Source organism: Typopeltis vanoorti, chromosome 5, assembly GCF_054136105.1.
Source record: "Typopeltis vanoorti isolate ZY-2024b chromosome 5, IOZ_Tvanoo_1.0, whole genome shotgun sequence".
NCBI classification, from domain to species: domain Eukaryota; kingdom Metazoa; phylum Arthropoda; class Arachnida; order Uropygi; family Thelyphonidae; genus Typopeltis; species Typopeltis vanoorti.
This window is the reverse complement of record NC_143553.1, coordinates 14,252,426-14,265,295: the sequence shown is the minus strand read 5'-3', so window position 1 is coordinate 14,265,295 and position 12,870 is coordinate 14,252,426. Positions and strand designations below refer to the sequence as shown.

At 38.2% G+C, this 12,870-nt stretch overlaps 1 protein-coding gene across 4 annotated transcripts in view; it reads left to right on the top strand.

Annotated features, from left to right (window-relative positions):
• The window catches only part of LOC150106232 (voltage-dependent calcium channel subunit alpha-2/delta-3-like), a 2,133,114-nt gene that overhangs the window by 1,317,431 nt on the left and 802,813 nt on the right, over positions 1–12,870 (top strand). For all 4 annotated transcript variants that reach the window (XM_090393048.1, XM_090393049.1, XM_090393047.1 and 1 more), the window contains one exon: positions 4,372–4,468. In XM_090393048.1, the coding sequence (XP_090249174.1) occupies positions 4,372–4,468 (97 nt within the window). The remainder of the gene's footprint in view (positions 1–4,371; positions 4,469–12,870) is intronic.

Below are 12,870 nucleotides of genomic sequence, written 5' to 3'. Positions count from 1 at the left end.
AGAACAATAGAGAGAACATATGAAATAGGCAGGTTGATTTGGTTTGGTAGAGAAATTTTAATCCAAGTCCAGCCACTGGGGAGGGCAAGTTAGCCCATCTCGGTGCCAGTCCCAAGCCCGGATAAATGGCATCCGGAAGGGCATCCAGCCGTAAAAAAACATGCCAAAACCAGGGATGAAATGTCGAATAACGGAGAAAGGACAACGACTAGGGCATCCCCCGTAAGCGACGCGCAGTTCTGTCACCCGAGGACTGTGAGAAGTGGGTTTGGGCTACCGAACCAAGGACGGGTTCGGCTAAAGAAGCGAGTCCAAAAGAAAGAGAGAGTGTGTAAAGTAAGAATTGGATTGCTGAATGTGGGTACAATGAATGAGAAGAGTAAGGAGATAGTAGACATGATGAGAAGAAGGAAGCTGAAGATATTGTGTGTGCAGGAGACAAGGTGGAAGGGCAATAAAGCAAAGGAGCTGGCAGAAAGATATAAACTGTTTTACAGCGGGGTGAATGAGAATAGAAGAAACGGAGTTGGAATCATCATCGACAAGGAGTTGAAGGGTGGAGTCTGCGAGGTGTGCCAGAAGAACGATCGGATTATGAGTGTTAAGCTTGAGATTGGAGGAAGCGTGGCTGTGATAGTGTGTGGATACGCTTCACAAGTGGGTTGTGATGAGGAAGAGAAAGAGGCATTCTGGAGAGAACTAGACCAGGTAGTAATGGTAATCCCTGATGGTGAGAGAGTGATCATCGGAGCAGACCTGAATGGGCATGTAGGAAGGCGACAAAGTGGTGAAGAAAGGGTGCACGGGAGTTGGAGTAGTGGTGAAAGAAATGAAGAAGGTAAAAGAATCGTAGAGCATGCTGTGGCCTTTGACCTGGCTATATAGCTAGCACGTGGTTTAAGAAGAGAGTTGGGCACCTGATGACTTATAAGAGCAGGGATAGGATGAGTCAGATTGACTATATTATGTGCAGAATGAAACATCTGAAGGAGGTGAAAAACTGTAAAGTGATTAACGGAGAAAGTGTAGCGACACAGCACAGGTTTGTTGTGGTAGACTGTGATATAAAAGGGGAAAAGAAGAATAGATGGAAGTGGCAGAAAGATAGGAAAATAAAGTGGTGGAAATTGGAAGAGGAAGGTCCATGGAATGAGTTTAAAGAAAAGGTATTGGAAGGAATGAAGTTACCAGAGGATGTGGAAGAATGGTGGGATGTAAATAGTTGGAATATTAGAAAAATTGGAGAAGAGGTCCTCAGTATAACATCAGGAAAGGGGCTGCCCGAGGATAAGGAGGCATGGTGATGGAATGAGGAGGTACAGTTGGAGATCAGGGAAAAGAAAGAGGCAAAGAAAAAATGGGACATAACTGGAACTAGAGCTGACAAGGAGGCATATAGATTAGCGAAGAAAAGTGCAAAGAGAGCTGTAGCAAGGACAAAGGCGAGGGCAGTTGAAGAGGTTTATGAAGTGCTGGAGAGAAACGGTGGTGAAGCTAAGTTGTTGAGAATAGCAAAAGCTAGAGATAAGGCCTCAAAAGACATAACATCAGTTAAGCAGATAAAGGACACCACGGGAGTAGTACTACAAGAGGAGGACAAAATCAGAGGAAGATGGGAAAAATATTTATGTAATCTACTAAATGAGGAGAATCCAAGAGAGAAGTGTGAGGATGGAGAGGCAAACAAAGGATTGGTGCAGGACATAAGCTGAGAGGAAGTGTATTGGGCACTGAGAAAAACTAAGAATGGAAAAGCTGTCGGGGCAGAACAGATACCTGGAGAAGCTTGGGTAGTGAGGGCATAGACATGTTATGGGATCTGATGAGATAAATAGCCCAACAGGAAAAGATACCAGAGGAATGGAGGAAAAGCATTCTTCTCCCAATCTACAAGGGAAAAGGAGATGTTCAAGATTGTGGCAACTATAGAGGGATCAAGCTGATGTCACACACATTGAAGATATGGGAAAGAGTAATTGAAGGAAGGATATGGCGGGAAACAAAAATTGGTGAGGAGGAGGTTGGATTTATGCCAGGAAGAGGGACAACAGATGCAATATTTGCGCTAAGGTGGTTGATGGAGAAATATAGGGAGATGCAGGCGGAGCTACATATGGTGTTTATAGACCTGGAAAAGGCATACGACAGACAGGAGGTATGGAGGTGTATGAGGAAGAAAGGGGTGTAGGAAAAGTACGTGAGGTTGGTGAAGGAGATGTATGAGTGAGCAAAAACTCAGGTCAGGTCTAGTGTCGGCATGACAGAAGGGTTCCCCATTGTCACAGGGCTCCATCAGGGATCAGCTCTGAGCCCCTACCTCTTTGATCTGGTCATGGATGTACTAGTGGAGGACATCAAGAAGGAGGCGCCATGGAGTACGATGTTTGCCGATGATATTGTTCTCTGCAAATCATCCCGAGAGAAGCTTGAAAAGACCCTGGAAGAGTGGAGAAGGGTATTGGAGGAGAGAGGCATGAAAATTAACCGGGTATAGACCAAATATATTTCAACAGGGAGTGATGAGGATATAATCATATGACTCCAGGGTGAAAGGTTAACTTCAGGGAAGAAATTCAAGTACCTAGGGTCGGTCGTCGAGAAGAATGGTGACCTGGATGAGGAAATACATCACCGAATAACATGCGGCTGGATGAACTGGAGGAAGATGAGTGGGGTCCTGTGCGACAAGAGAGTTGTAAGATGAAAGGAAAGCTGTATAAGATGGTGGTGAGGCCAGCAATGCTCCATGGCATGGAGATGTGGCCTATAACAAAGGCACAGGAGAGGAAGATGGAGGTGGTGGAGATGCGGATGTTGAGATGGATGAATGGTGTGACAAAGAAGGATAGGATAAGGAATAACTACATCAGAGGGACGATCAAGGTGGAACCGATCGGTAAGAAGGTACAAGAAAGCAGGCTGAGGTGGTTCGGTCATGTAGAGAGAAGGAGTGAGGAGTATGTTGGTAAATGAGTGGAGCGTATGGAGGTGGAGGGAAGGAGAAAAGAGGCAGGCCCAAACTCAGATGGAGGGATAAGGTTGTAGAGGATCTTAGGGAGAAGGGATGGAGTCAGGAAAATGCCCTGGACCGGAAAATCTGGAAGATGAAGATTAAAGATGGGAACGCCGACCCCGTTTAACATGGGATAAGGCATAGCAAAAGAAGAAGAGAAATTTTGATCCAAAGCAGATCAAATAGTAGGAATTCAATGATTTTCAATCTGGTATGGTATGTCTGTTCTTACGAATGCACAAGTGCCATCCTTGTGACAGAAAGAGCTGTGTAATGTGTAGTTTGGAGAGATGGCTTTTGAGGAGGTGGGATTCTGAAAGGAAAGTAGTTTTGGTTTAGATGACGGTAAGTGACTGTGCACATCATTTTATATTGCTGTTTAGGACATGAATGTTGTTGAAGTGGATGCAGAAACATTTGTTTTTTTTTTTGGTAAGAATTAGTGTTGGTAGATTGTTGGGTTGGATTTCTGTTGCCTTTTATGATTTTTTTTTTTTTTTTGGTTGGATTTTAGATGATTTTTATGTTTTTTTTTTTTTTAACTATTTTGTGTGGAATAATTTTTGAGATCCACAGCAAAATTCATTTCTTTTGGTTGTGGTTCATTGCTTTTGGTGAGAAAGAGATAAAACAGAAGTGTGGCATGCGATGAGAGGTTACAGACATACCGCTCACACAGAGGAGAGTCGGTCTCCTGTCCATATGTGGTCTCGACAGTTCCCCCCTGCAGCCACAGTATTTGTTCTCCCTCCAGTCATGAACTGGAAAAATATGTGGTTGCAGTATTTTTTGCTATCATCTTCAGTGAATGTGTTCAAAGAGAGATATAATAGGTATTTATGACTGAAAGGAACCCCCCCCCCCCCCTTGATAATTCCTTACATCTCTTCTAGGAACCTAAATAATAATAATAATAATCTATACAATGGCAACTATCAAGTGAAAGAAGAATTGAGTAATGAGTAATGAGTGTATTTTAATTGAATTTGTAGTAATCTCCACAATTTAGTGTAGTTATTCCCCCTCCGTTCACTTTAACTTGCTCATTTTGGACCATTGTATACAAGAATTCTCATCATATGAATATCATTAAGAGATATCATTCAAAATATCTCACACATATGTTTATATATATATATATATATATATATATATATATATATATATATATACACATACACACACACACACCTGGCACAGGCATTTATATATATACACACACACCTTGTACAGGCATTTATATGTATATGTGTGTGCACACACCACATTCATATGTGCATACATAATATTCAAACGATAATTTAATTTATGTCATCTGCTGTCATGAATATATTTTATTGATTTTATGTTTACATTAGGTGAGAAGGATCTTATACAGAGTCTTGTGTTTGATGCTAAAGCTACTGAGATTGATGGGAAAAAATGTATGCCACCCAAAATTCCTTCAAAATATGAGTAAGCAGTATTATTTTATTATTTTATGTACTATTTTATGAGAGTATTAGTACTTGGATATTTTATTGACAATTAATTATAACAAACTCATAACAGCACCAACATTTATCAGCTCACTGCTTTTTATGATAATTGTTATTAAATTTAACAATAGTAACATCATACTCAGTGATCATTATTAATAATTACTGATCCAACACAAAATGGTGGTTAAAGCAAGGTTATTATCCATCAGTATGTATTGAATGTCATTCATGACATTTCTCTATATTAATAGCACTCATTTAATTGCAATTAATATACAGGACAATTTTTTAATTTTGTTCTTTACCCTATATAAATTATGATTTTTAACTTACTTTACCTTTGTATATAATATTTATTTTATTTATTCTTAAAATAAATAAAATAAATTTTATATAATCTATATAAATTTTAAGCATCCAAAATACGTTTTGAAGGATATTCCTTATATCTTCCATCCTAGCCATAAAAAATGAACTCCGAGTAGGACCTGGCTCAGTGAAGTGCAATAATATCTAGACTACTAGATCTTATTGCACTATTGTAATCAATGAATTAATTTCTATGTTGCAATTAAGTCTCCTCTCATTATTCTAATAATTAAAATCATTAAGTTACATGTAGTAAGTAGCTGGATCTCAAACTCTCATGATACAATCCCTCTATGTACTTATTGAGTGAATTCATTATATTCCTTTAACTTCATCAGAAATAATGGTTGACAAATTTGAGACACTGTCTTCTTACTTGTATAGGATATCACAACTCCTTTTATTTAAATGTAAATATATTTACTTCCAAGGAGACCAAGGGCTCATCTGAGACTCATCCTTATATATTATTTTTTCCATCATTTCTCAGATATGGCATAATGTTTGTCTTGGTCTCTGTCTGTGAAAGGGAGAAAGTGTTATCTGGATAACTTCAGTTGATTCCTTAAATGATATTTTATAACTGTTATGAAAAAAGTAAAATATATCTTGTAGCATATCAATTCATATTCTACAAGTTATTTTCTACAAGTTATAATTTATTTTCCTTTGGGGGCATGATATATCAGACATCACTATTCTTTTACAATGGGCCTTAAAACTCCATGAAATATTGCAGACCAATCATACTTTTTCCAGTACTGTCTGGGTTTCATCTTCTGCTGTTTAAAATAAATTATTACAAATGATCCAAGAGATGAGACTGTTTCTGAATACTACATCATTCTGGCACTAACATTATTTTCATTGGTAATAATAGAACTTGGTATGAGGAAATTTTTAACCTCTTCTAACCATGAACTTCCACAGTCAGGTTCTAATAATGACTCTCTGTTTAATAACTTACTGAAGTTATAAGAATACCATGACAAGATAGATCTTGCTCAGAGAATTGCATATTGCCTTCTCATAAATGCTATCAAATGAGGTAATTTTAGATTGGATATCCAATCTATAACATCTGTTAACAGACTGGAACATGCATTCTACAGCTACAAGGTAGGTTCCAAAAGTTTCTGGCCTGCCATACAAAATTCGCACCAATTTTAAAATGACATATGTGACAGATAGCACCATCTATGGATGGGGAACTTAATATACCAGTTTCAACTCTCTACCTGTGTCATTCAGTTGGAGGCACTTGTTTGACTAACACGTGGCACACTAAGTGGCTGTAATGTTAAAAATTGAGTACCGTGCTGCGATAAAGTTTTTCACCAAAGAAAGGCTTTCTCCAAGTGCTATCAAACAGCAATTGGATGGTGTATATGGGGAAGCTTTTCCTTCATATTCCACTGTGAAGGAATGGGCTAAACAGTTTTACCTATGAAGAGCATGGAAGATTATCCTTGTGATGGTTGGTCTGTTGATGTGATGACTGAGGAAAATGTCTCTCTTGTTGAGGAGGAACTGCTCAATGACAGATGACTGAAGCTCACAGAAATCTTAGCAAGGTTGGGGAGGCTTCATATGACAGAGGTCAGTGCAAGGTGGGTGCCCCGACCTCTCTTTAATTCAGAAGGAGCATCATGTGACCTGTTCCTGCAAGGTTTTAGAGCTTTGCCAAGGGAATCAGAGAGAAGTGCTGGAATATTTTGTCACTGGAGATGAAATCATGGTCCTTTATTATGATCCTCTTTCCAAAAGGGAATCCATGGAGTGGTGCAAACCAGGCAAAGCTCCTCTGAGAAAAGCCAAGGTCACTCAGTCTACCAAGAAGGTCATGACAACAATCTTTTGGGATTGCTGGAGAATTCTCTTGATTGACTTGAAAGAAAGGAATACCACTGTGAATGCAGAATATTATGATTCACTCCTGCACAATCTGTGTGATGCAATAAAGGAGAAGAGACGAGGAATGCTGAGTCATTGTGTTTGCTTGCTTCACAGCAATGCTCCAGTCCATACTGCTATTGTTGCAAAGGTTTCAGTGAAGGAATGTGGCTTCCATGAGATTGAACACCTACCCTACAGCCTAGATCTAACACCCAGTGACTACTACCTCTACTCGAAACTGAAGAAAGACCTTCAAGGAAGAAAATTTTTGATGACAATGAGATGAAAGATGCAGTTTTAGGCCATTTTGCAGACAAAAGTACAGACTATTTTTTCAAGGGCATAGAAATATTAATTAAATAATTAATAAAGATGTGAATAGTGTGTTGAAGTAAAGGGAAATTATGTTGAAAGGCGACACAGTTGTTTTCTTTTTATCACATCTAAAAGTTAGTCAGGCCAGTAACTTATGAAACCACCCTCATATCCTATTGACCTGCATATTTGGGAATGAATTATATGTGTTGGGCATTCCATTACAGCTGATCATGTTCTTTTTTTTGCCATACCCCCACCTGTGAGCAATCAAGCATCCCCTCTGTGGATCCCAAATTTTAAAACCTTACATGCATTGCATTAAACTGACATCCCACGCCTTTTCTCACCCTTCCAACTTATTCAAATCCAACTGAAGAGCCAAAACATCAGCACTATTACTAGTAACGCACCTAAGCTTCACATCATCTGCAAACAACTGATCATCTCCCTCTAGTCCTGTGACAATATCATTGACATAAAGATTGAAGAGCAATGGTCCCATACTCTCTAGTTCTGTGACAATATCATTGACATAAAGATTGAAGAGCAATGGTCCCAGAATTTAACTGTGTGGAGGAACTCCACCTGTAATCTTGTTACTCCTTGATATTGCTTCCCCATTACTATACAACTCTGAAATTTATCATAGAGCCAATCACGAAATCAATCCATTAATCTGATATTCAGACCCATATGATGCAAATTAAAAATCAACTTGTCATGTGCGACTCTGTCAAATGGCTTGGAAAAGTCCCAGTGGATGAAAGTAAGGTATACATTCATCCACTGCTCTCTTTACTCTGTTGTAAAATATAACCAGATTACTAAAACAAGAGCAGCCATTAACAAATTCATGCTGGCCTGCATAAATAATATTACCCTCATCAGCCCAATTCTGTATACAAGTTCTTATCAATTTCTCCAAAATCTTAACAGCTGCAGAAGAAATACAAACATGCCTACAGTTTGATATTGCAGTCCTTATGCAATGGTACTATCTTACCCTCCTTCCACTCTCCAGGAACCTGTCCCATTGCAATACTTTCATTAAACAGCAAAGCTAATGACACAGGTGGTTCCATAACAGATGCTTTGGAACCACCTGTGATGAAATGCCTTCTAGGCCATATTAACATTTAGCATACTCAGTATTCAGAATATGTCCTCTTACTTAATTTCTAACACTTCATCACTCATTATCCTTTTGGGAATAAAGCCTTCTGTACCAGGATGAAACACTCTAATGACATGATCATTAAATAGCTTAACTATATCATATGCTTTAGTCACCCGATTCCACTCTCCACCCACAAGATAATCTGACCACTATCACGTTTCCTGCTCCTTGCCACATAGTAAAAAACTCCTTAGAATACTGCTTGGATTTCAGTGCCAGTCCCCTCTCATATTCTAATTTTTATTTTCATAAAAGTGACATAGCCTGAGCCTTATATTCCTATTGCAATTGCTCTCCACCTCTTTCTTTATATTCCTTCAATAATTTTTTTTTTCCCTGCAATTCCCATTTTATTCCTTTTGTGCATCTATTGAACTCCAAATTGCTTTATCTTCTTTACTCAAAATATTCAATCTGTTGTTGTGGTAAACAATTTTTTTAAGTATCTTCCGTTCACTAATGACAACTCTTCCTTCAAATTCTTTCATCCGCTGTACTGCATCAAGCTGGTTTCTAAGTCTATGATAGTCCTGCCTTATAATTCCACATAACTTCCTTCTGTTTTGATATCACTCCATGCCTATTCTTCCTCCAAGACAGAACTACATGGTCACTCTCACCAACTGGGGCAAGTATGTCATCTCAGGCACTATCAGATCCTCTGATGCTATGACAGATCTACAACTCTCAAACTCTCAATCCTCATGTTTCCTCCACCACATGCTGCTTAAGACAGTTCTCTCTCAAGAAATCCAAATATTGACTTCCCCTATTACTGTATGCTGTCTTCACTTCAGTTTATATTACTATAGTTGAAGACTCCATAATGATTGCTTGCTTTGCACATGCCAAACTAATTTGTCTAAACATTTCCCACTCATCACTGTTTACATTCTGTGTTCTGTATCAACATCTCACTAAATATCTTGTCCTATAATCATCTGTCTCACATCGTATACTCTCAAAGCCATTAGTGTTATTTCCACTAAGATTCTCTGCCTTGAGAGCACATAATTCATCTCTTATCATGAGTAATAACACTCCACTGAAATACGTTATACACTTCACTTTCTATCCTTATTAGAATATCCATCTCATTCAACCAAGTTTCACTGATACCAACAACCTTTGAAGAGACTGAGTCAATCAATGGTATAGACTTGTTCCTTTTATCCCTAATTCTCCTAGTATTTATATATAGAAATGCCAGTGTATTTTCAGCATTGTTATAACCTTTATTGCTCCCATCATACTCTGCCTGTAATATAGTGTACATCTGCTCATTTCTGAAGCCATTATACCCACATGATGCCATCCCTGCAACATTCCACCTGTGCAATTCTAGTTTTCCTGTCCTAATACACTCACTTTCCCAGAAAACAGCTGACTTTCCAAATGCCTGTACCCTTCCACATTCAAATGCAATCCATCCCTTGCATACAGCTTCCTTCTATCCTCAAACCTACTCCACACATCCATGTATTCCAGACCCCTTTTCCTTCACACGCTCTCTATCATCTCATTTGTTATTACTGCTCTTCTCCTCTACTCCACATTATCATCCTGGGACAACATGCTCACTATCTTTCCTTGGACACATTTTTGCTGCACTATGTCTAACATCAACCTCAAATCACATGCTACACGATTCATACTCTCTCAGGTCATTCATCCCAACCATTACTGTCATCTCCTTCACACTTTCACCTCTCTTCACTGCTATTGTCACACTCTCTATTGTTCCACTGGGCAAGCACTCCACTCTGCACACCCCAAATCATGAAATCTCCATACATGATACTCCAAACAAATAGATTTATTCATCCTTCTCTCACTGGCATCCCTGACTCTTACGGCTCTCAATCTTTCCCTCCCTCTCTCTCCTTTCTCTTCTACTCTTCCTTACTTTTTGATGCTGTTCTCTTATGCCTACTATCATTCCTCTCACATTAGTCAACCTCTCTATCCTCCCAAGATTTTCATTCAACCTCCTCATCTCAGTCTTCATTCTTTCCATCTCCTTTCTCAGCAGTTCTGTTTTTCTCTCCACACGTTCTGCTTTCAGTTGTCATTCGCACACACAATCATGGCTCTCATACAACCCATTTCCATCTGCTAAACTACCCAAGGCTAAATCTATATGTAGTTCTTTAACATTCTCTCCATCCTCCAACACACTACTTGCATTCACAAACTGAAATCGCCTGTTTCCAAATCACTATCTCTGCTTCTGTAAATCTCAAGATTGAGACACTCATGTCTCCCATCACCTTCCAGTGCCTGCATTTCATGCACACATACACATTCCCGTCTGGCACCTGGTCTCTTTCTTGTCTTTAAATGGAGGGCTAAGGCTAGTACTAAAACTGGTGGCTGCCATGTTGAATATAATTGCTATACATGGAAACAATACTGAGATCATAAAATCCTAACTAAATACCTCACAATTATACAGAAAAAAAAAATCAATTCAAATAGCACTAGCTTAAAAATCAGTATTGTCATGAAATAAATACAATAATGTCTTTCCTTACTAATAATACTTACCTTTTTTTAACAGCTCATGTCACTCTTTACATTCCTCTTTGCACACTAACAGTGCACTCCAGTTTGATGAACATAAGATTTATATATGAGAAAGATATCTTGGTAGTTATACATCAGTAGATTTGGAGTAAGTTTCAGAAACTGTTAAGTCAGTGGAGAGTGGATCTGTGGGAAACATGAGCTGTTATTTTGGGAAGAAATTGAGAATATGTGTTTAGTCATTATTAAGCTGAATGCCTGCCTGGTTGGCTGAGTGGTTAACATATCTGCCCTCCAGCCAAAAGGCTGGAGGTTTGAATGTACTGATTGTGGTGAGAATACTAGTGGTGGTGGTGGACAGCAGATGGAATTGGTGTAGATGATGCGGTTGGTGGATAAGGTTGAGTGGTGGAGATGGAGAGTTGGAGTAGGTACCCTCCTTCAGTGAGTCTTGGACTCCCTGGAGGTGTCAAATAATAATAATAATAATGAATGTGAAAATCAGAATGAACAAAGAAGCAATATGTTGTAAATATGGTGTTTTATATGTTTTATACCATGGTGTGTGTGTGTGGGGGGGGGGGTTATTGCACAAAACTGCTTAGATGACACAGAACTGAATGTTGGTGATCGGAGCTAATCAGCCCAGAGAGATATTCATAGATAAATAAGAGCTGATAGGTGAATAGTTATATGCTTGTTCATTAATACCAGAAGAATCTGGATGGAATTATATGGTAGCCAAGAATTACTGCCATTAATGAGATGGGGCTAACAAATGAAAATACAGCTAATTCTCTTTTTACACAGCTTTTTTTTTACATGATTTTGAAATAACACGGTTTAGAAAACAAAAGCAATTCTATTTTTACACTGTATATTTTGATATAACATGATTCAAATGGCATTTATTTTTAAAATTTGTTTGAATTCAGTTCTTTTAAAAATGTATTTCCATTATGATTATCATTTCCTAGTACAAAACATATGTACTTATAGTTGAATTTTGGGGACCCCCCCCCCGATGTTTTAAATATCAGGGATTACTCTATGCTACAGAATGCAGACAAATGCCAAGTAGAACTTATATAGCGAAATCACAAAAACGTGTTGGTGGCTTTAAAGCAGCTAGGGATCGTGTAACTATTAATTTGCAGCAATGCTTCAGGAAATTGTACATTAAAACCATTGCTCATTAATTGATCCCTAATGATCTGGGCAATGATAGGTGTGGATTTTAACATGTTAACAGTGCACTTGAAGGCAACTAAAAAAGGTTGGGTGACAAAAGAAATTTTTAATGAATGGTTCCATCAATGTTTTATTCCAGAAGTTAAACAGTATTTGATGGGGAAAAAAATCTGGACTTTAAAGTTTTATTGATTATAGACAATGTGCTTGTCCATCCTGTTTAAGAACACCCAAATGTGGAATTTTGTTTTCTGCCACCTAATACAACATCCTCAATACAACTACTAGACCAGGGTGTGATCACTACCTTTAAAACTTACTACATAAGAAGAGCATTCCAATACATTTTGGTTACTAGATAAGGATAATCTACTGACAATTATTGATGTGTGGAAGAAATTTTCTATTTTGGATTACATCAAACTTGCTAAGTTGATTATCAGAATTGAAACCATTAACTTTAAATGTGTTCTGGAAAGCTACTTGGCCAGAATGTGTGAAAAAAGAAAAACCCTGTACTTTGCATACAACTGAATATCACAATATCATCAGATTAGTGCATGCAGTTGACAGAGAAGGATTTGATGATTTTTTGTCTGCAGATATTGAATAATTAATGGTTGACAAGGCTGTTAGTGATGATGAAATAATAGAAGCTATCCTTGAGAATCTCGATGAACAAGAAAAAAGTGATGATGATGATGAAGAGATTCTACTTACTGCAGGATTAATTAAAGAAGGGCTTCAAATGGCTACTAAATTGCAAAGTCATTTTCTTACACATGATCCAAATACTGAATGAGCTAAACAGTCATGTTTAGCTCATTCAGTATTTACCATACACAACTTCACCATACACAACTTCATGACTGAAGTTGTGTATGGTGCGATATGAAGAA